The following is a 23,102-nucleotide window of genomic DNA, read 5'->3' as shown; positions in this document are numbered from 1 at the left end:
TGAACAAACTGATTTATGCTGGCAGCTACTTCTGTACTACCAGGCAGCAGAGAAATTCAGTTCTCGGTCTGTATGTTTATAAGCCAATGCCACACCCAGCTTTGTGCGCTTATGCCCATAAAGCAGGGATCCAGGAGCAGAGATCCTCTGGAGAAGGTGTTTACTTTCCATATAAATAAAAATCCGACACGAAGTTCTTCAGGTGGTCATTGTGTTTATTAGCTATCTGCAGGATTTGCTATGATGTTGGAGATGGCATACTTCCTCAAGTTCTTTATTGAGAAAAGCAAGGTGTCTTGCGACCTAAAATAATGAAAATATTTTATTACAAAGTAAAATTCTTTGCACTATAAACCTTGAGGCTCTTGTGCAGCTATCCTAATCTTCTTCCTTTCCTAGACTAATGCTAAGAAATATCTTGCCCTAAAACAGAATGAAGCTCTTCCTGAAAGAATTCATTTTGGGAGTTACTGCCACAACCACCAAATTAACATTTGCTAGGATTTGTTCAAAATAACAGTAATAAAATTTGTATCCAACTGTGATAGTCTGAGACATCGATAACAATATACTGAGTTGCTTTTAACAGGCACACTTGTATAAAGTGTAAAATCTCGAAAGCTAATTGTAATAGCTTTGATAGTACAGATCATGCATTTTCAAAATGTAAAGATCAAACCCATCATATGTCTTACACATGAAGAAGATGGAAGTAAATAGTATGACAATTTTAAGCACTTAATACTCTACAGTGCAAGACTTTTCCTGCTGGAATAATGTTTTGCCCAACTTAGAACCTTTCATTCAATGCTCTCAACATGTTACAGTGGGAATTGAAAACTGTTTTGAGGCTGTTTCAATAATCTGGCCCTGTCACTGTCTCTTTTCTATCTATAGAAGTATATATATTGATAAATATATATAATTATGTATATAAATTGCTGTGTTATAGATATATAAGACCAGCAGTTGCTCTTGCAGTTTTTCTTTTTTATACTTTAAACATACATTCAGTGACTGCACAACTACTGAAACTTAAGTATCAATTGAGGGACACCTCCCTCCAACACGTCATGGACATGTACAATAAAGGGAACATACCTCACTCACTGAGTGCTCCCAAGATGAATCACAATGGCTGCCATTTGCCTGGACATCTAAGATGATATTAGGAATCCAATTTCCTGGAACAATGAAGCTAGTGATCACTTTACATTGAATGAACAAGGAAAAAGGTAAGTGGGGATGTGAGTTGTTTAGGTATAGATAATTCTGCCTTCTGTCCTGACAGAATTTCTATTATTCCTTAAAAAATAAAAAAAAGGATCATATAGGGGCTTTCTGAATGAATTATTGGTATTTCTCTTCATTGCATATTTGAGGAATATTTATCTATTTAGAGTGTTTGTTCTCTTTGAGTCTTTTTGGAAAGATGTGGTTTTTGATTTCTGAGCAAAGACCACAACAGCAACTGCAGCATCTCAACCATCACAGTTGTGCTGCTTGCAGATACAGGGCATAATGAAAATCAGAAAAGGTTATTCAGGATCTCTTTTGATGCTGATGGTAAAAACCTCTCCCCAGATGAGACAGTACTAGAAAATGGTAAGGCTTGAATGTACCTTTTTGCTGGAAAGTGTCCCAAAGCTAGTGTTAAGTTTCAGGTATAAAAGCACCTGTGCCTTGGCCTTGCTGTCATTCTGCCTTGGACTAAGACCTGCAGCTTTATCAAAGTGAGAAAAGTAGTTTTTTGTAGAGCAGCAAAAGTAAGATTTCATCCAAGCGTTGCTGAGAACTGCAGTCTGGGCCTGTTGGTAGCTGGACTGAGGTATGGGTTCACCTTGCACTGCCCAACAGCTGCCGTATGTTGAGGCCTAAGAAAGAGTGAGCCCCACTCACGTGCTCCCAGTCTTTATTTTTTTGCATCTCAGAGCCTGTAGAGCTAAAAATATGGGATTGTGTTGTACAAATGAATTAATGTAAGGAGGTGTCAATCTCTATGGTGTTTATTACATGACTATTAATATTTGGTTTAACCAACTCCGTTTACTGGTAATATTCTTACCCTTACCTTTCTTACTTGTTCTGCTGGCATGATCTAGTGCAGCCTTCCTAAGTTTCTGAACATATCGTAAGACTCCTGTTAGTGGTATCCGTTGATCATTTTCATAAGCCGTGATAAAAACTGAAGGATAACACTGAGGTTAAAAACCAAAACCAGTTAAATACTTGACAATTGGTTTTTCTCACAGAGTAACAAATTTTTTTCTTACTGTACAACTTGTTAGGATTTATCTAAAAACATGTATTACATAATTACTTAAAAAAACTCACTTTTATCACTAACTGCAAAAAACATTTTGGTCTGAAAAATTACTTCATGGTAGGGGATTATCTACTTGCAAAAGGTCATCAAAAACATCCTCCTCCCACTGGTATAAGTCTGATAATTGCAAAAAAAAAAAGGAGTAGCAGTCATGGAATGGTTCACCTTAGAACAATAGCTGAGCTTTATTTTTGCTATCTTTCTGCAGAGAAAAAGTTGTTTTTTTAAATAGTAAGATTTTACTTCATGAAGCTATGTAACACAGCTAACACATTATTTCAAATAAAGAAAGATTTCCCCTGAGATGACAATGTCAGAGCTATAGCTCCTTTTCCATTTCGGTGTTTGCCTCTCAGAAGGTATTAAATCAGTTGAAAATACTGCCTTCCTTCTGTGACAAAGTCTGCAAAACCCAGCAGAACAACAGAAAGTCCTGACAAAAGGAGAAGATACTTTGCATGTTGAGGTTTGTTATACCATAGAGTAATCTATTACTTCCTGGGAGTCCTAAAAAGCAAGTTTTGAAATATATTGATTATTTAGGAGAAGGCATTCGGTTAATCTCAGTAGTCACTTGGGACTCCAAATATTGCTAAGATTATTACAGAAATAATTCATATTGGAGTTTTTTTAAATTTGTTATCCACTTTCTGTTTTCTGCAAAAAGTTGTAAACCACTACACTTTATTACTGTAGTACTCCACACAGAAAGCATAGTTTTACCTGTGGCTTAATATTCTGGTATGGACAATAGCTTTTGATATACTTCATACATTTTTCATCTTCTAATGGATTTCCCCATTCTTCTTGTTCCTCAATTGTCAGTGGGAGATGAGTTTTCATCATTGTATTTAGAACATCTACAAAAGGAGCCTTAGAAGTCATTAAAAGAAAAAAAAGTTGGCAAATAGGACAAAGGACCTTGAATGCCTGAGTAAATGTGTTCTCAAACAAATGAAGAAAGTGAATTTTGAATTGGAATGTTTCCAATTCAGAAACTGGTAGAATGAAACAGAAAATACAGCTTAATGTTGTCATCTATAAAAAGTCTGCAGCACCTCACCTGTAAAACCATGGCTCTGATCAGTTCTGGATCAGTGTTGCACAGGGCTCCTGCAAGAACTCCTCCAGCACTGGCAGCTGCCAATGCTGTGTGTTTTGGCTGAGAAAACCCCAGTTTGTGCAGCAGCATGATGCAAGCCTTAAGGTCATGGAGACCTTTGAGTTTATTATGCTGACATCCATCTTTGTGCCAGCTAAGGCCTAGCTCTCCTCCACCCCTGAAATTTAAAGAAATTCAAGTTTGAGTCTCTCTGGAAAATATTACACAGCAAAGCTTCAGATAATGAAAGAGCAGCAGCAGCCATGGAGTTGCAAAACCATAGTTTGCCTTCCTAATTAACTCTTATTTTCTCTATTTTTATCTTTACCCTCAGTTATGGCTAAAAGACACAACCTGAAGACAAAATAAATCCATGCATGATGATTGGTGAAAATACTAACTCTCTAAGGGCACCCCATGCCCTTGTGTGCTCGTGTCCTGGAACTCACAGAGAATGCACCACTTTAGGACACTGTCCTTGTAGGCAATACAAAATCAGACAATAATATTATCTTTCTACACAAGAAACTATTAGAACATCTAAAACATTTTCAACACTAGCATTTATTCAAAACAGTAAAACAGCTCCACAGCAGACTCTCAGGATTTGAATTCTGCATAGCTTAAATTCTGAGACTGTTAGAAAGGTGGGTTTGGGGTTTTTTTCCCCTAGTTTTTGAATTTCAAATACTACTTGAAATGTTACATTTTGTAATACAGGATTACAGAATGAATTTATATTTATTTCTGCAAAACCACAATTTTGGTTCTAAGCCACATGAAGCTTCCTTTTCTGGTTAATCTGCCATCTTTGGATGAAAAACCCATCTTCACCTAAGACTGGCTTGCATCTTAAGATACTTAGTGGGGCAGGAGGAAGAACAGCACACTGCTTGTCACTTGAGTACAGCAGATATATTTGTATGCTGAATTTGTTTTGGGACTGGTATTTCAAACAATTACGCATTTCCCCCCCTTCTTTTCCTTCCCCTAAAGTGATTCTTTTGTTGTCTTCCTTACATACTTACCTCAGTGACAATGTGAAGCCTATTGTACATGCTGGTTTTAGAAAACTGGTAGATTTGTAGCTAAACTGGAGACAGAGGATTTAGCCAATAAAAGAGCAAGAGATGTGGGTTAAATGCTTAGTTATTCCTGTAGCAGGCAAATGGTTTTCAGAAGCCATAGACTGATCACTAGCACACAATGCCCTCAGAAAGAGAGGGAGGTAACATGTTGCTGCAATTTGAACATGTTATCAACGTTTTTGTTGAGCAAAGATGAGACAAGAGGTAATGAGACTTCAAAAGATTGAAAGTTACGTACAGCCATCCTGTAGATTTAAGAAACCTAAATGCAATACGTACTCTTGTCTTCTTTTTCCCTGAGGTAAATTTATGTTAAAAAAATCTACAAAGAGATGAATAATTACAAATAGCTACATGAAAAAAATTTTCTCTACATCTTCAGTTGCACATCAAGAAATACCTGTATATCCTGCAGATTAAAATCTTAATTCCATTTTATATTTGACTTACCTAACATGGCAATATGCTAATATCCAACCCTCTTCAATTAACATCAGCTTCTCTTCTTTAAAGCTCATGTTCAAATCTATGCCATAAGCTCCATATACATGAACTAGAAGTGGTTTCCTGTGTAGCTCTTCAGAATTCATATTATGAAAAACTGTAATTGGCACCAAAGTTTCATCCTGGAAAAGGAGTATTTTTACAATAAGGGACATTGCAGAAATCTCAATGACACATGGCAATGAAAACTTCAATTATTTATTTTAAAATGTGTTTTTTTGATTACAGTAATTTTTTTTCACTTAAAATATTCAAAGCACTCTTGAAAAATAAAGCACGAGACTGAACCTCTGCTGTGTGGGCAGAGTATAAATTCATTTAAGTGCAACACCTGAGGAGTTTTTAAACTACCAAAGCACCCGAGTCTTCCTTCCCCCTTTAACACCAAGAATATATGTTATTAACAAAACAGTTTACCACTTACCACAGTAATAACTCTTTATTAACATCTCCAAATTTTTAAACTCAGGCTGTTAAAACTTTCCTTTCTTGATCTACACCGTGCAGCTGGTTGTGGGGAGCTCTTTTCAACAGAGCATCTTTTTAATTTATGATGCAGAGTACAATACCATACATCAACCAGCAATTCTAACTTATACTATACTAAGATCCTTGACTCATCGTATGCTGTTATCTCCTCTGGCATACCCAGGTTAATGGAAAAAAAAAATCACGACTCTTTCTTGTTCTTCTCTATAGCACTGAAGAAAACACCCACTGTTTAGTAACTATAGCACCAACTGCTCTTTACATTTTTTAATCTCTATTCCCTGCCAAATGCACTTTCTTTAAATGGGTGGGGAGGAAGCAAAGAATAAAAGGAGAGGGAAAAGACTGAAAAAAATCTTACCTTGCTTTTAGCTAGTAAACGTGTAGTGTGACAATTTGTAATAATTGGTACCTCTTGCACAGCTTGTTCAATGAGATTATTTTCTTTAAATGAATATGCAAAACGTTTAGGGGGGTGTACTGGGGAGGACAGCTGAAAATAGCAAGTGCTGGTGGTATGTTCAGGATGAGATTCCAATTCAAATTCACAGGCCCACGTAGGTAGCTGAGAAAACACGGCATTTCAAGTGAGACCCTTACACTGCTGCTGAAAATTTTGCTTAGTGTGTCCTTCAGAGGAAAAGGCTTTGGATATTAACTATTATCTTTAGTTTGTATGTAGCACAATCTGTATTTCTTTTAAATTCAGTGGTGAAAGAGTCAAAAAGTGACAGACTGGTGAACTTTTCCCCTGAGGCCATTGGATAAAGTTCAACATGAAATAAAAAAGAAAAACAAATTCAAATTCAGTTTAAAATGGGCATTAATGCAGATTCTATTTTTTTTTAAACTGAATCAGTATTTGAAATGATTCCTCATTAGTTTTTATTTTTTAGATCCTATTTCTCATTGCATTTCCAGTTCCACTTCAACATGTTATGCAGCCAAGTCCATGTCAGCTGTTATGCTTTTACCGTGAGTTAGCTCAGTAATGCTAAGCCACTGAAAACCCCTGCCTCTTAACTTTGTTCCTAGTGCCAGCCATTGTGAAGAACAAAACCTTTTCCTGGCACATTCACCCTCAGACACTTACTGTTATTATATTTAAGGTTTTTAACTCTGCTAAGAATGAAAGAAATCAAGATTCATTCTTTGAGAGCAGCAGGGACATAGCCAAACCCTTTGCCAGACCATTACTTACTCGGGTTAAGTTGCTAGAGACTTCTGAAATGGCAGCTAAAGTCCAAGTTCTCCCGAGTAACTGCAGACCCTTTCTGAATAAATAAACTAACATCATTTTAAAAAATGAAGATTTTGGAGACCATACAGTGTACTTTCTTGAAAACCTTTTTCCGTTGCAGTTTTATAGAATGCGGCATTGGCAGCTTGTTGCAATAAACTTGTAAGTAGTTCAGATTGTATTTTGCAGGCAAACGAATCAAATAATTATTTCATCTGAATGGTCTCCAGAAATCATGGGTTTGTATTGAGTCACTTTGGTTTTAATCCACAAGTATTTAGCAAGAACTTGAGAAGGGAAGAAATACTTTGCACCAATTGTACTGCAATGTCAACTCTTCCCATTTATTATGGCAGTGTCCATACTTGTCTTCTGAATGTTCTAATCCTTTTTCTGTTGGAGGGCCAGGCTTATATCCTTGCTTACACCAATGAGTGTAACCAAAAATAGGCCCAGTAAAACTAAGTAGAGTGTTTAGGGAATCAAGTCCTGTTTTACATAAGAAATCAGCTGTATTATAAAGAGCCTGACTGTAGCATATTGAAGAAAGAACTGACTCATAAGAGAGCTGCTCTTTAACTTTGCTGCAATAAGCCACCACATGAAATCCTGAAGAACAGCCACAGGTAAATACAATTACTCATAACAACAAACTTTGCTTTATTATACTTTTCAAATCACTTTTACTTTTGGAATTTATCTTTGCTTTCATTATAATGTATGTTAAAAATTTAAATAGTGCTGGAAAAATATGCTGCTTAAGCTAAATAAAACATACCTTTATTGACTGAACTGAGTGTGAAACAAAAGAAATCACATTTAGGTAAAGATGACCAGTGTTCTTCAGGAACATAATACAGTCATCACTGAACATCTCAAAGTCTACCAGCTTTGTTTTCTTTTCCAGTGCATAAACTAACTGCCAGTTCTCCTTGCTGCTGGAAGCTACTGGTGCCTTCATCAACTATAAAAATAAAATAAACAACTTTGTATTACTAAGAGATAATAAGAGTTACAAATGAGAGGTACAGGCATATAGGTGATCTCTTAGAACATTTTTATTGAAAAAAAAATACTGATTTGTATTGGGGGTGTTTGCCTGACTAAAACTGGAGGTTTTCAAACTCCCTTTACTTAGGCAAAATGGAAGAACAATTCAGTAACATCTGGAGAAGATCAAGTCTCAAGGATTAATCTATAGAAGATTTTAATGCAGTAAGTGCTTTCAGCATGGCCAGCAGAATTGTAGGTAGGTTGACTATATAGACCGAGATCACCAACTTAAATTTTAATATAGGGGAAATGACTGTTAAAGCATACTCATTTCTTGATGCTGTCAAAGGAGCTAGAATCAAACTGGCATGCTACAGGCAAGACTTCCTGTCACACTATCACTCTTTCAATCCATGTGGCTCTCTGTGTAATTCTCAAATTATTTCGGTAAGCTGTGAAGCACAAAATGAAAATTCAGCCTTACTATTTCTATATGATCTGCGATAGGGATCTCAATGAATCCTGTGACTCTAATTATCAGTTAAAATTACCTTATATTCTGTAGGTTCTCCATATGTAGTAAGAATATATAACTCATCATTTCTATGCTCGATGTGGTAAATGACCCCTTTTGTTCGTGCTTGTACAAGTGCAGGTAACTCAAAAGGATTTCTGCAGTCAACCAGCCAAACTTCTGAGGTTGTCTTGCTGTTGCTGTTGATAGTGAGAAAACGCCTGTCTTTTGTGAGATAAATGTCTACAAAGAATCTGTAGGGAATAATTAGAAAAAAAAAAGAAAAAGCCTAAATTTGATTAGAATTTTAAAAATGCATGTTGTTTCAGAATTATGGGCTTCCACTTGCAAGGTAAGCCTGTAAGTAGGCTGGAGAAATTTCAGGCTTCTTGACTCCCAAACCCACTTCTGCTGCATTTATCCTGGGATTCAAAAACCTGCAATCTTGTGTGTGGAACTTGAAATCTGCAAGGAAAGCAGTTCAGTTGCTGCCCAACTGAATTCAGGTTTTTGCATCACTGTGATAGACTGGAAGCTTATTGATCTATATAGGCTTTAAAATTCAGGCAAAATGAAGAACTTTTTATTTAGCTTGTAACCCTAATTTTTTTAAAATAGTAATAGATAATTAAATTAAAATTAATAAAGGACATCATGTGGGAACAGCAATAACAAAAGAGCTATTATAGAGATAAATTGATAAAATGTCTATTTGCTACTGACCTAACTTGGAAGCAAATAAGACAAAAAGTACTATTTTAAAAAAAATGAGACAAGATTGACAGTGTTGCAGTGATAAAGCTGGAAACTAGGAACTGGTTTTGGAACTGTCTAAGTTACCAGGAATTATCTACTGGTTTTAAATGCCTCTAAAATTTAGAAATAGAAAACAATGATAACCACTGGTTGCATGCTAGTATTAGAGAAGTTCAGGCTGAAATTCAGATTCAAATTTCTGTAAGTCATCCTAATTAACTGGAATGTCGCATCTTGAGACACTGCAGTTTCTTTGGCATTTTGAATCTTTTAAGACTGATGTCTCTAAAAGCAAAGCTGTCCAACACAAAGATCCAGATTTCATCAAGAAATTGCAGGGTTGAGTACCGTAATTGGCATCATACAGATCAGATACATGACTGCAATAATGGTATCTCTAGAATTCAAAATTGACTGGTGAAGGAAAGGATGCTTTAGATAGCATTTTCAGTGCCTTTAATTATTTGCAGGTGGAGAACTCCAATTTTTTTGGTACTATTGTTTCCTCTAATTGCACCCTCTTGACATCTTTAGGAGAACAGGCACAGAGAGGGGTCTAAAGTCTACAGGAAATCAGCTTCCTGCCTCTCTAATACCCATGAATTTGGCAGGAATGTGGCACTGCATTCAGCAGAGATTCCAACAGTTCAGTTCTGTTGACCCTTACCTCTAAGAGAGTCAAGCTGAAATGCAAGTTACACTTCTCCCCAAGGCCTCTGACCTTGATATGACAATTTTTTTTAATCCTTGTAGCTTTTATTTTTTAAGGAAGTCAAGAAATTTTCCACTTCTAAAAAAAAAATACTTCATTGCAATAGAAGAGCTGGTGAGATGTAGAATGGAACTGCTCAGTGGCAGTACAAAAGAATGTCTTGCCATCTCTGATGAAGAAGTAAGTTCAGCTATGAGCTGCAATAGCACATGACCCTTTAGAGTAAGTTTCTAGTAGATTTACTGTAATGACTGTGACCTTCAGAATTATGCCAACAGTTTCCCTGTGGGGAAGTGTCAGGTCAGTGGAACTTGATTTTCCAAAACTATGCATCAAATGCAGCTGGAATAAAAGGATCTTATTTACTCTATCTCAATTGCAGATTTTTTTTCCCAGATGAAAGTATAATTGAAATTTCTTTATTGAATATGTAACTTGAATTAAGGATAATCACAAACATTTATGGAATGCTGTATAAATCTACTACACTCTGCATGGTTGAAAAACTAGTTCTGCACTCAGTTTAGCAAAGAGCTTTCTTGTCTTCCTAAACCACTGCTTAAAGAAAGGTTATTGAGAGGGTATTCAGTCAACAATAGTTCTATCTCTGGGAATGCTGTAATGATTTTGCTCATCCATTACCCAGAGCAAGGATTAGCCTGAACTTCTGTGTTTTGTTTTTTTTTTAAAGATGTATCAGACATCAATAGCAGAGAAAACAAAATGAAATCTACTGTCTGATTTACCCTGTATGAAACTGTCACACATTCATTAAAGGACACCCTGACCCGAGAGTGACCTTGACATTTATAAACTCAATTGAACTCGTGAGGTAACAGAGGAAAGTTAAATCTCTGCTGATCACATATCAAAAGGAGAACAGAGCACATTCACAGACTGTATAAGGCACTGCTGACAGTGGAACACAACTTAAAAATGCATTTTACCATCTGAAATATGATATGGAACACTTTGTTTTCTGAACCAGTTATATTATACATATAAAACACTCTAAAATATGTAAAGGACTTGTTATATTTTTAGGTAAGTATTACCTTGCATCTTGTTCTGTATAAACTAACTTAGTATGTTTCTGATAAGTGAAAGTGGTCATAAACACATTCTGGCATTTAAGGTTCTTCTGAGTTGTGTAATACAGAACATCATTTGCAGCCCATTCTGGAAAAAAAGACAAATGCATATCAAATTTGGAACAGTGTACTATTACTGAGAGAAAATGGAGATCATGGACATTGGACCCAATGCTGAAAAAGGTGGGTTGCAGCTGACATGAACTGAGGACAGCATTTCTGCATCCTGCAGGGACTGGGGTAAGCTACAAAAAGCTTTTTCCCATGTTTTCTTTGAACACCACACAACAAGAATCTCATAACATATTAAAAAAAAAAAAAAAGGCAGAGGACAATGTTATGGGGCCCAGTAACAGGAAGCTCTTGACGCTGTGGGGGTTCTGGAGGTAATAGGAAAATAGGAGATATGTGGCCATTTAAAACTGAACAGAGAAACAGAGTTTTACATGGAGTCAGCGAGATAATAAAGACAGCATAAGCTCTGCACTGCTGCATGTGACTGCACGCAAACCATTCAGAGAAAAGAGATGATGCATGTGCCCTGTGGGGACTGCTGAGATAAAAATTCTCCAGTTTTCTATGCCTGTATATGTGTTCACCAACATTAGAGATGTATAAATACAAGAACCTTGTTGTTCTGAAGTTCAGTAATCTGACTGATCCAGCCACATTACTGCTCTCTCTGTTGCTCCTACAGCCACCAGAATAACATTTAACACTTATGCTTTAAAAAGTTATTGTATGTTGCCTTATATATAAATACTTTATATATAAATAATATAAATAATTTTCAATACAAAACCTGAGGAAGTACCACACTGAAGCAACACAAACAATTTGCTATCTGAAAAGCGATGTGGCTCCCAAGTGCACAGGCAGCTGAGGGTTCCCTATGAGGACAAGCCTTTAGAAAGGAAATCCAAGTTCTTCTATAGCCTAGCATTTAAGAAATCAAGATGTAAATTTTCAAGAACTTCTGTTTCTCTCCCTGCTATTGCATCTCTCTCAGTACAAGCATATACTTTGCAAGTGGTCATAAGACCTAATTCTCTTCCTCATAATTGACACACCTCTGTACTTCATGATATGTCTGTACCTCACTCACACCTGACTAAATTTACAAAAGTAGTGTAATCTCTACAATTCTGATAGTCATCTTTCGTACTCTTATTATCTGCCATTATCTGTCATACCTACTGTGGACCTGTTGGTCCAGATTCTTCTGGACCTAGATAGATGTTCAAATCAAGTATCGTGTAAAACATCACTGGCAAATTTGCAGGCTCAGTTTTCAACAGGCATTTTAATCTTCAGTTGTGCAAACACAACACTAAATTCTTGCTACTCTTCATTTTTATAACTAGGCAGTTTTACCTAGATTTTAGTTTTTCGACCTGCCCAGGCAAATTGCTTTCTGTACTATATAAATTTGATGACATCCAAAAATATAATCCAAAATACAAGATGTGGAACACTGTATACATACTATTATACTCTTTCTGCTATATTCTTTAACATACTATAAAAAAGAAAGATTTCCCATTTACTTCAGTTCACCTTTGCTTATTTTAACAGCAGTGTAAACCTCTGTAATCTATTCTGAAAGACTGGCTGACTTCACTGGGCTCTGAACTGTGATCCACAACTGAGATTCCAGTTGAAATTCCAGCCAATACCCAACAGTAGGTGGTACTTTCACACTTTTCCAGCAAAGCCAATTGTCTACAGCTATCAATGACTTCACTTGTAGCTGTAATAGTTTATCAACTAGAGCATTTCTCAAATCACAAACAGTTATGTCAGTAAATTTTTAAAGCAGCATATTGAATTCAATAGAAAAATTATATGCATGACTGTTCTAACATGTATAAATGATTGCTTTTACAGTGAAGGAAAACTTGTATCAAGAAAGCAGTCCCTTTCACCCACATCAGATAACTTGTAATTGTGCAGTGTGAAAGAAATCATAAATAAGAAACAATTCAACAGCTATATGATTAAATGCTGCCTACTTTTTTTTTTTAATATTTTAATATTATTTGTAGACTAAGAAAAACATTGTGTTAAAAGCTGGTGGGATCCACAGGATATTTATAAGCAACTTACCAAAGCTAAATACACTTGGAATTACTTTTTTCACAACAGGAAAATGACCAAGTTTCATAATAACACAGGTTGCCTCTTCAGAACTTTCACTTTTTAAGCTGATGGCCATGTATGTCTGATCTGGTGAAATTCTGATTCGTTGAATAAAGGCATCAGAAAAGCCAAGATCGTCAGTACTGAATAAAATGTCAACATTTCCTTCATCTACATAAAAAAAAGCAAACAATCCTAAGACACTGTCAAAATGAACGGTGGTTGTTAATGCCTGTATTTAACAAATCTGCCTGCAATATTCACAAGCATACTACTGGAATTTATCAACACCACCTATCTGTCTTGCAAGATATTTGCAAATGCACTTTATAAAACTAAACAAAAAATTCTACAGTTCCAGAAGAAAAAAAAGCCCTGTAGTTATTACTAAAAATATTTTAAAAGTGTAGATCCTGGCTTCTAGTAAACATATTGAATTTTACAGCTCAGATAGCAAAAGCATGCTTGTTTTCAATAAATACAATTAGTAATTTTTTTCCACCCCCTCAGAAATACAAAAGCATGAATGTTTTTTTCTGTTTTCAAAATGTTTAATTGAGGCTATGAAAAGAAGTGACTTCTCTCTTTCCTCTCCAGCAACTTGCCTTAGTATCAATATATACTATTCTCTAACTGTCTTCACCTCCCCTTTTCAGATTCAGGATTCTAGAATTATTAATCAATCATTAAAGAATTGTATAAAAGTATTTTTAGTTATTTTGAGAAACAGAGAAACTCAGCTTTAATGTAACAAAAGAACACTAAGTGATACATGTACAACATTTTTAAGAATCCTACCATAGTAGGAAGATAAATCCCTTACCATCATCTGCTTTTGAAAGAAATATGCAGCCGTTCTCTTCAAAGTACACATTCTTTCCAAACCTCATCTGTTCAATACAAAACAAGCATGTTTCAAGTCCAACATATAGTTAGACTATTTCCTTAGAATCCCTGTATTCGGTCATTGTTCTCTACAACAGAACTGTACCATATACAAATGACAGAATATAGCACATATATTTGGTACTGAATAAGGAATTGCACACATCACAAAGGTTCTTTCAAAGTTAGGGTACTAAAGCTTCCTCTACCTGCTTTAAATTTAACAAAAGCCTCAGATCACTGCAATTCTCTTGCAACTTACAATGTCTTGTATTCTTTATGCAAAAGTCAGATGATTATTGTATCTTTACTTGCTTTTGTCTATGGAGAAATTAAGGTAAATTCACTATCATAACAGGAATAAGTTGTTCTAAACACATGCTGCTACTACCCACAATTATTAAAATATTCAAAACTTCTGCCATAAAATAATGAACAAACAAGCATTTTATAGAAGGAATGGCTTCACTGCTTTTTATTTGCAGTTAACAATGGGAAATGTATCTTTTGCCACTTACCCTTGGGCTTTCTGAATTGAATGCGTACTTGTTGTGCAATTCTTCTAGTTTTTCTTTGATTCTCTTTGTCATGGGTTTGTATATTGGTGAAATGTTATTCCAGTTTTCCTGCTCTGATTTCAGAAGATTCTTGTGCTCTGATGTTACTACGGATGTATTTTGCTTCCTTTTGGAGGAGATTCTTGTTCCTTCCTGATAAGTAAGGAAAGACAGCAATGGCTACAAGCCAGCACACTGTAGACCAATATGAATATACTGAGGCAGTATTTCCTGAGCTACAGACCCCAAACCAACTTTGCATTATTACAACAGTATGTGCCATTAAAAAGAAAAACCACAGTTGAATTATGTTTTTATTGTAATTCTTCCTGATCTTTTGAAGAGGCATTGTCAAATGTGCTTCACTTGACACATTTATTGTCTTCTCTTCAAAATTTAGGGTACTATTAATATATGCTCTTAATTGATTATGAGTAAATATATTTGCTCTTTTTCTAGAACTAGGTTTCAGTTAATTTTTATGGAATTCTATTATTTTTCCTTCTTCACTGGTGTTCTTTCATAATTTCCTGTCTTTAGAGTGTAATTTCTCATTTCCTTCCCTAGACAACAATACCACCCACACCTATGTCCCAGTACCTAGGAGTCCTTGTTCAGGTTCTTGCTCCATTTCCTCAAAAGTGTTAATATAAATGTTCATAAGGCACAGAATGAAGTGGAGCAGTGAACTTTTACGGGTTCTGCAACAATTTTATCAGGAATAAGTTTAAGGAACTGGTTTTCCATGCTACCTCATTGCCAACAAAGCTGTCTTCTATTGTAAAAATGTTAAATATGTGTTAAAACTGCTAGAACAATGCTAATTCCTCTTGCATGATGTGAAATCTCACTTGATCAAGTAATAAGCTTAACAACATGTATTATACTACATAACACTGCACAGATCATACAGAGTAGCAGTTTCTAACACTCAGTGTATGATATGAACATGTCTCAGCCTAAAAAGCAGTCTATGCTTTATACTCCATCCTCATTTTGCATCAAGAACTGTTGGTTTGTTCCTAGTTTTTTTTTCACAAATGCTTGAGAATCAAAATCTGAACATTACAAGTAGACTTTGAAGGGAAAAGAAACTATTTGCTCCATTTACCAAACTCCCTGTGAACATAAAGCACATCATTGAGGCGATAAGAGTGTCTGTTATTGGTTCAGACCAATGGGTCTCTCTCACCTGGTACATCAAATTGGAAGCAGAAGGCAAAGAAATAGTGAAAGCCCTTAGAGAACCTCTGGAGCAACTGTGCAATTGGTCAGGGTAAAGAAACTGCAGGATGCTCAAGTTGTACCACCTTCTTCCCAGTCACTGGAAAAACTGTTTTAAGAAAACACTATTCTTCAAACTAGATGTAACCAAATAAAAAACTCAGAGTGGCCATAAAGAGATACTTAGGAAGGCATAAGAATGGGACAAGCCAGATTATTTTCCTCAACAGGTATTTCCCCAGCCTTCAACAATTTTAGCTCAGGCATTTTCTGAGCTGAACGTGGTTTCTGGATATTTAAAAACTCTCATGTATGTATGATCTCCCCTTATACTATTTCTCAAGCACGAGTCCTATGAGGAGAGGCTGAGGGAGCTGGGGTTGTTTAGCCTGGAGAAGAGAAGGCTCAGAGGAGATGTCATCACTCTCTACAACTCCCTGAAAGGAGGTTGTAGCCGGATGGGGGTTGGTCTCTTCTCCCAGGCAACCAGCAGTAGGACAAGAGGATATGGTCTTCAGCTGTGCCAGGGGAGGTTTAGGTTGGATATTAGGAAGAAATTCTTTACAGAGAGAGTAATCAGACACTGGAATGGGCTGCCCAGGGAGGTGGTTGATTCTCCGTCCCTGGAGATTTTTAAGATGAGACTGGATGTGGCACTTAGTGCCATGGTCTGGTAACCACGGTGGTAGTGGATCAAGGGTTGGACTTGATGATCTCAGAGGTCTTTTCCAACCTGGATGATTCTATGATTCTATGTAAAATTTTAGCTTCCACAACTTATTTTGGCAAGTTCCACTCTTTAGGAATATTTTGATGATTGCCCTCTTTTTGTTTTCAACAGTTCCCATTGTATTTATCTGGAAATATTATACACAGCTGGTGGTCACAGTGTAGGGATATATTAAAGAGTTACTGTACACCTCCCTGCCTGGGGAAAAAACAGTAATCCAGAAACATCTACATAGCAGAGGATCTCAGTAACAATCAGTTTGCAAACATTTGCTTCAAAGCAAACAGGCATAGCTTCCCTTCAGGTGAAAACCATCTGTTTGTATCCTGAAACCAGTGTCATAGACCAGCATTTGTAACTGTGTTAGTGAAGTGCCAATGAATAAACTGAACCACACGTTCTCATCCATCCAGACTTCCTATATTCTTCTTGAAACATTTGTTTACATTTAAGACACAGACTTAGGAACTGTTTATGGTGACAAATAAAAGCAATTTTAGGACAACCCCACATCCATCTGAAAACATGTTTAAGATCAAATAAACCAAAACACAAATCTTTTAAAACAGTACTTATGCATTTGCATTATGCATAGAAATCAGTTTCCAGGCTGTCATACTACAGTAAACTTTTATAATACATTTAGCAAAATCTGTATTAAAAATACTGGAACAGAACACCTAAAATTATTTCAGATTGTTTTCTGACTCTGTGCATGATATGCTGCCACCCAATTATACAGTATTTACTTGCGTAAATTAATACAAGTACCTTTTAAAGTATAGTTTATAACATGTGAACACAATTATATCAATATTATATTTTAATATTTAATATGGTGTAAACCATGACTTACTGGTCAGCACAGAAAAAGACAAGTTTTTTTTGAACCAGCTCACAATGGTTAAGCATGGTGTCATCAGTTTGGATACTTTGCCTCTACACTAGCTGTCCCTGCAGTCTTCTCCTGACGCTTTACCTGAACATTTCTGGAAGATACCAGTTTTTTAAAAATCACTACGCCAGGAAGATCAATGAAAATGCAGCTTTACATCAAAGCAGTGCAGGAAAGTTTAACAACGGTACGTGTCTTTGAATGTAACTGATATCCTGGTATTTATCCCTCTGCACCAAATTCTCCAGGACAACTATGTTTCCTCAACATGTGAAAAGTATGGCTGGCTTCCTTAACAGATATGCCAAGGTGGTTGTTGACATTGAGTCTGTACTTAAACAGCATACCTTGCAGGAAAAGAATCTCCACGGCAAGATGCTTCCAGATGGTGCGGTCCTGTGTGTGCATCCTGAACAGTTCAGGATGTGGCATTTTTTTGCTTTAATTTTCCTACAAGGACATGTTGTTTGAAGATAGTTAATACTAGAGCAGTACTTGACACTGATGCTCAGCCTTTGGAGAAGATTTCGCAGTCCAACACAGCACATCGTAACCTTCATTTCTTGATAGCCAACCTGAAATTTCTGAAAATCCCGATCTGCAGATCATTTACACTGTGTGTAAAAAAAAGGTAACATAAACTGCAGGTAAAACTTCCTCTCTCACAGAAATGATATTGATTCATTAGGTAAATCATATGAGAAGACACCGTAAAACTTTGGCTGTTTCTTATCAACTGGTACCTGCAGTTTAACCAGCACGTTCCTGGCGGCTCAAGTTTAACTCCAGCGAAACTATAAGGAGAATGAAAAGTGCAACTACACACGTTCAAACGCTGAAGAACATAACTCTAGGAGAGTTTGGAGAAGTCGAACCCCCCGTTCCCCCATCATCCAACACCAAACCCACGCTCTCTCTCCAGAGGATCCCTCGGCAGCAGGAGCTGACCCCGCCTGCGGGGGTCGGGCCTCACGTGTACCGCCGGGGCCGGGGCCGCAGCAGCCGGCGCGGCCCCGCTCACTCCAGCGCTGTCCCTCCCGCTGCGGCCCGCGCAAGGACTCGCCGTGGCGCTCCCGCTCCGCCGGGCCTGCCCGGGATAAGATGCCAGCCGGGCGGCAGCGCTCCTGGCTGCCGCTGCCCGCAACCAAGATGGCGGCCGGGCGCTTCAGCGGCTCAGCCGCTGATGTCAGCGCGGGGGCTCGGAGCCGCGGCGGGCGGGCTGGCGCGGCTTTCTCGGGTGGCTGCCGTGCCACACACAGTCCGGTGCCCGGGCGCGGAGGCCACAGGCGACTTGTCTTGAGGCGCGCTCCCGCTCCCGCGGTGCCGGGCCTGGAGAACGCGGAACTCCTCGGCCGCTTAGAGATCGGCTCAGCACTGCCCCTAACAAAGATGGCCTCCCTCCTCCTACTGCTCCATCCCTAGCCCGGCCGGTCCCGGAGCCGCTGGATGCTCGGTGGCGCGGCCCTGCCGGCCCGGCCAGTGCGCCTTTCCGCCGTGCCAGCTTCAGGCGCTCCCGTCGTGGCATGGCCGAGGCTGCCGGCTCCCCGCGCCGCCCCGCCGAGGGCAGGTGCGGGGCGAGCGGCGCGGGGGCGGCCCGAGCCCGCTGGCGGCTGCTCGGACAGGTAGGGGGAGCCCGCGGGCGGGAGGGGCTGCCGGCATGGCGGGGGGCGGCGGCGCGGCCCGAGGGAGCGCAGGGACTCTGGTCCCGCGGGCCGGGCTGTGGCCCTGTCGGGGTGCTGCTGCCGCGGGGCTGCGGAGCGCTGTCCGCACCTCTGGCAGGAGGATTGCCGGCAACAGTACGGTGGGGTTTGCAAATAGGTTTGCAGCCTGGAAAATGTGGTAATAATAAAAATATGTACGTGTATATACGCACCCACGGCTCTCTGAAGAGAGGGGAAGTGGAGGGGCAGGTACCAGTCTCTTTCGTGAGCAGTGACAGGACTCGAGGAAGCTGCATGGATCTGAGTCGGGAGGTTTAGGCTGGGAAAAGGTTCTTTGCCCAAAGGGTAGTTGGAAACTGGAACAGGCTTCCCAGGGAAGTGGTCTCAGCACCAAGCCTATCTGAGTTCAAGAAGCATTTGGACAATGCTTTCAGGATTCTTCATCAGTCCTGCGCAGAGCCAAGAGATGGATCCCTTCCAACTCAGGATATTCTGATTCTAAATTGTGCCTTAGATTCCCAAACAGTCCATGGCCAGTGTTAAGGGAGGAGGGCCAGCCTCACATTGGCACCTTGTAGCCTGAGGGCACTACCTTGGGATTTCAGGCCATGGTTTGACACTTTTAATCGATGCTGCTGTGGCTGGTTGTTGCGGGTTTTACCCCATTCCCGCTCTTTGCTCCCTGTTCCCCAAATTGCCTTTCATGGGGAGCGGGTGCAAGACCTCACTCACCTGGCAGTGAAAACTGCACTTTGCTGAGGCTGGCTGGGCCATGCCTGGAGGAGGATGAGGAGGAAGAAGGAGCAAGTGGTGACCTGTACTGTGGTGACCTGTACTGTGGTGTCAGCAGCTTCTCAGCTCCAGCCTTCCATACTGTTTTAGACCCTTTAGGAGCTATGCAAGGTTGGAAAGGATTCCTCTGCAGATAAGCATATGTGCAAAGGCTTAAAAAAACCCAGATCAGCTTAATTAGTTGTTATTGTTATGGGATGTGATGTTTACAGCTCTAACTCAAATGTTTAGTTCTCTGCAAATGCACACCTGGAGCTGCCCATTTGCAGCTCTCCCTGAGAAGGTGGGTTGAAAGGGCCACCTGGCTGCAGCTGGGTAACGGAGTGAGAGGCCTGAGGGCATCAATATTGCACTTTGTATGTGGTTTTGGTTTGTAGATTTGCCGATCCTGTTCAACAGGACCAAATTATACTCTAAAGCAGGAAATGTCAAAGTTAGTGGTAGGAGTATCAGGTTTGTCTTTGTAGGTTTCTGTTCTAGCAGACTATGTAAGCTGGGCTCTGTGGCTATACTAGCTGTTACTTGTTTTCAACATATACTGCCTTTGGCATATTCCTGTCTCTTAAAAATCACACGGAGCTTTTCATAACAACAGAATGGGATTGTGGAAGGGTGCATGTAGATATTTGGGGAGAAGGCTTCTGTTTCTTCCTCAAACTGCATGTATTTATGACCTTTTCCTCTACCTTTTCCTTGGGTTTTCCCATGTTCTTTAGCTTTTCTTTTGATTTTTGTATGGTACAATGAGCAAGGATCAATTTAATCTTACTGATACATCTGAAGTAAAAATCGGTTTTGCACTCTTTACTACAGAAGTGCTCAGATCTATCTATGGATTGGAAGAAGGTATCAACCTCCCTTTATATCCATCTTTAAAGGAGCACTGTCAAAGTGTTTCTTACAGTGCTTTTAAAAACACATTTCATACTGCTTATAATAGTGGCTTATGTGAAATCAGTTCTGTGGTGTGTTTATATATTGAATTTGCTTTCATTCAATGCACACACAAATTGATTTACTATGGTAAGGATGCTTGAGTGCATGCTCGCTGATTTAATTAAGAAAAAAGCCCTTTTATGAGGTATCCTACGAAGCTAGCATAAAGAACTAGGGGTTTGCATAATTACCTATGTGTTCTTTATCAATACAATGTTTTATGTATGTAGTGAGTTTGAAGTTTGGCAACATTTTTAAACTTAGCCTGTCAGAATCAAGAAAAATATTTTTTGCATTAAATCAGTGCTAAGGGAAGTTAGCCATTCATTTGAAAATGCATTTGAAAATAACAGGAGTAAATTCTCTAAGGCTGTTTTTTGAGTTCTGTCAGTCTGTGCAACTGGTGGCATTATCCAGTCTGTAGTTTTTAGCAACAAAGTTAGAGAAATAGGCATGCATTAGGTTACTCCCTATATGTATGTTTGGCTCCCATTGCTTTAAAGCAGCCCCCAAACAACATGCTTTTCTGAAAATTAGGTCTTGATGGTTTTCTTTAGTTGTCAAGATGGTCCATTTTGTTTCCAGGCCTGCTGCTATTACGTGAAGGTCTTAATTTTGCTGGTCTTTTAATTTGGTTCTCCTGTTTTGATATTTTTACCATTTCCTTCATGTATGTATTTTTCTCATGTGGTACAGAAGTACAAAGTAGTATGGACAGCACACAGCCATTTTTCATACTTTGTTGAAAATGCCTGTGCCTTTCATATGCTGAGACCTGCCAATAGATCCAAAAGCAGTAAGCTTGATGCCTCAAACCTGCTGTTAGTTCCTAACAGCGTAGCAAACACAATGGTTCTCTTCACATATGTAGTACTTCCAAGCATCCTGCAAAATAATAGGTCGTGGCCCCAAATTGTAAGGCTGTTGAATGAGAGTGCATTTTCATTTAAAGCATGTGTGATGAAGGTTGGATACAGCAAAAAAAATCAGTGACCCGTTATTTTTTGTACACAACCTATATGCAAAGCTTCCATTTCAAGTTTCATAATTCTGAGAGCTGTTTCTCATTTGATTTATCTCTAGTTGGCAAAAATCTGTAAATTGCAGTGCTGTCCTACTCAATGGAGCTATTCTTGTACTTCTATGAATTTATAGTTATGACTTTATTTTCTCCTCTGATTTTGGTGGGTTTTTTTTTCATCACTGTGGACTGCATATGCACCTTAATTTTAAAAATGCAATGGCAATTATTTATGTATTCTGTCCAATGTTAGGAGAAAAGTTAAATCTAGGATATCTCTCCTTCCACATCAATGACCCAAGGAATAAGTCTTTTTGTCTGGCAGGGAAGTGCTGTCTGTGTTCCGTGTTCTGTGCAATGACACAGCTCAAATGGGCGGTATGCCAGGTTTTCCTGCAAAAGCAGGTTGATACTTTGCTCCCTGAGGATGGTTGAGTGCAGCAGACTATGCAGGACAGAGAGTCCATGTTTTCACTTTCCCAAACAAGTATTGTAATCATTTATGAAATGCAAATGACCACGTTCTGTCTCTGCCACTGCCTTGAATTCTTCTGTCTCTTAGCACTGAACTTGTTGCTGTCAGTGTATTTTGGGGCTCACATAAGGGCTGGCTCATGCATCAGTCCCCTTGTGGGGGCCTGGTAGGGGGATACACCATTGTGGTGTCTGTAACTTTGGGGATTGGGACAGGTGGCAAGTTTCTCAACTCGGGCAGCTTTGACAGCAGTTCTGCAAATGTGCAGCTGACAACTTGTAAGGTAGGAGGTGGTCTGCCAGGGAAACACATAGTACTCAGACACCAGAGGATCATGTTTTGGGTTTAGCTATTTAAATTCTAGAGATGATACTCTTGCTTAATTTTTTTTTCCCCTCCCTCTATAGGAACAATGAGTGGCACAGAAATTTCTTGGTGAGGGCACTGCTTGGATTGTGAAACTTTGTGAAATGAGAGGATGGGGAGAACCCGGTTTGCCCCTCTAATTTTTGCATGGGTCTGCTGGAGCAAGAGTTCAAAAAGCAACCTTGTGTACTTCTGAACACAGTACATTTGCTTTACAGTTATTGAGACATAATTCATAACCCATCCCCTTGACCCTTACCATTAATACCATTGTTATTTTGTTCAGGCTTGACATACTTGGAGTAGTTTTTCATAACTATTAGCTGATAGCATAGCCATTATGGTTTGCCTCTTTACTTAAATAGGCCTGTGTTTGTTCTTTCCTTTAAGTTTGATTCTTGCCATTTAACTTGTTCCTCATTTCAAAGGTTCTGAAGAAAAAGCACTTGAAAGATGTGCATCTCCAACAAGTATCCGTAAGAAGGTTTGCATCGTTCAATCTCTTTTCAGTAGAGGACCAGAATATGGAAGAGGAAACTGGGACCTGGGTTCAATATAAAAGCATCTTTTATCCCAAGTATAGTGTGTCCTTAAGGTAAGCATTGT

At 38.7% G+C, this 23,102-nt stretch overlaps 2 protein-coding genes across 3 annotated transcripts in view; one reads left to right on the top strand and one right to left on the bottom strand.

Annotated features, from left to right (window-relative positions):
• Positions 1–197: 197 nt before the first annotated feature.
• Positions 198–18,275, bottom strand: PREPL (prolyl endopeptidase like). Its single transcript, XM_027681982.1, is given in 15 exon segments — positions 198–303; positions 1,102–1,184; positions 2,072–2,198; positions 3,050–3,199; positions 3,390–3,606; positions 4,967–5,142; positions 5,871–6,074; positions 7,528–7,713; positions 8,294–8,510; positions 10,780–10,903; positions 12,922–13,125; positions 13,778–13,844; positions 14,358–14,549; positions 17,593–17,767; positions 17,769–18,275. Coding segments are annotated over 15 exon segments (2,289 nt in total). The 5' UTR covers positions 17,855–18,275; the 3' UTR covers positions 198–222.
• Positions 18,276–18,326: 51 nt separating this feature from the next.
• The window catches only part of CAMKMT (calmodulin-lysine N-methyltransferase), a 217,984-nt gene continuing 213,208 nt past the window's right edge, over positions 18,327–23,102 (top strand). Inside the window, exons 1-2 of one of the 2 annotated variants that reach the window (XM_027681986.1) lie at positions 18,327–18,867; positions 22,925–23,091. In XM_027681986.1, coding sequence (XP_027537787.1) covers positions 18,769–18,867; positions 22,925–23,091 — 266 coding nt within the window. In that variant the 5' untranslated portion in view covers positions 18,327–18,768. The remainder of the gene's footprint in view (positions 18,868–22,924; positions 23,092–23,102) is intronic. The other variant, XM_027681985.1, reaches the window with a different exon arrangement.

Source organism: Neopelma chrysocephalum, unplaced genomic scaffold (genome assembly GCF_003984885.1).
Source record: "Neopelma chrysocephalum unplaced genomic scaffold, ASM398488v2 Primary Assembly neopelma1_61b, whole genome shotgun sequence".
Classification (NCBI taxonomy): domain Eukaryota; kingdom Metazoa; phylum Chordata; class Aves; order Passeriformes; family Pipridae; genus Neopelma; species Neopelma chrysocephalum.
The sequence above is the reverse complement of the archived record's forward strand: the minus strand, read 5'-3'. Positions and strand labels throughout refer to the sequence as shown.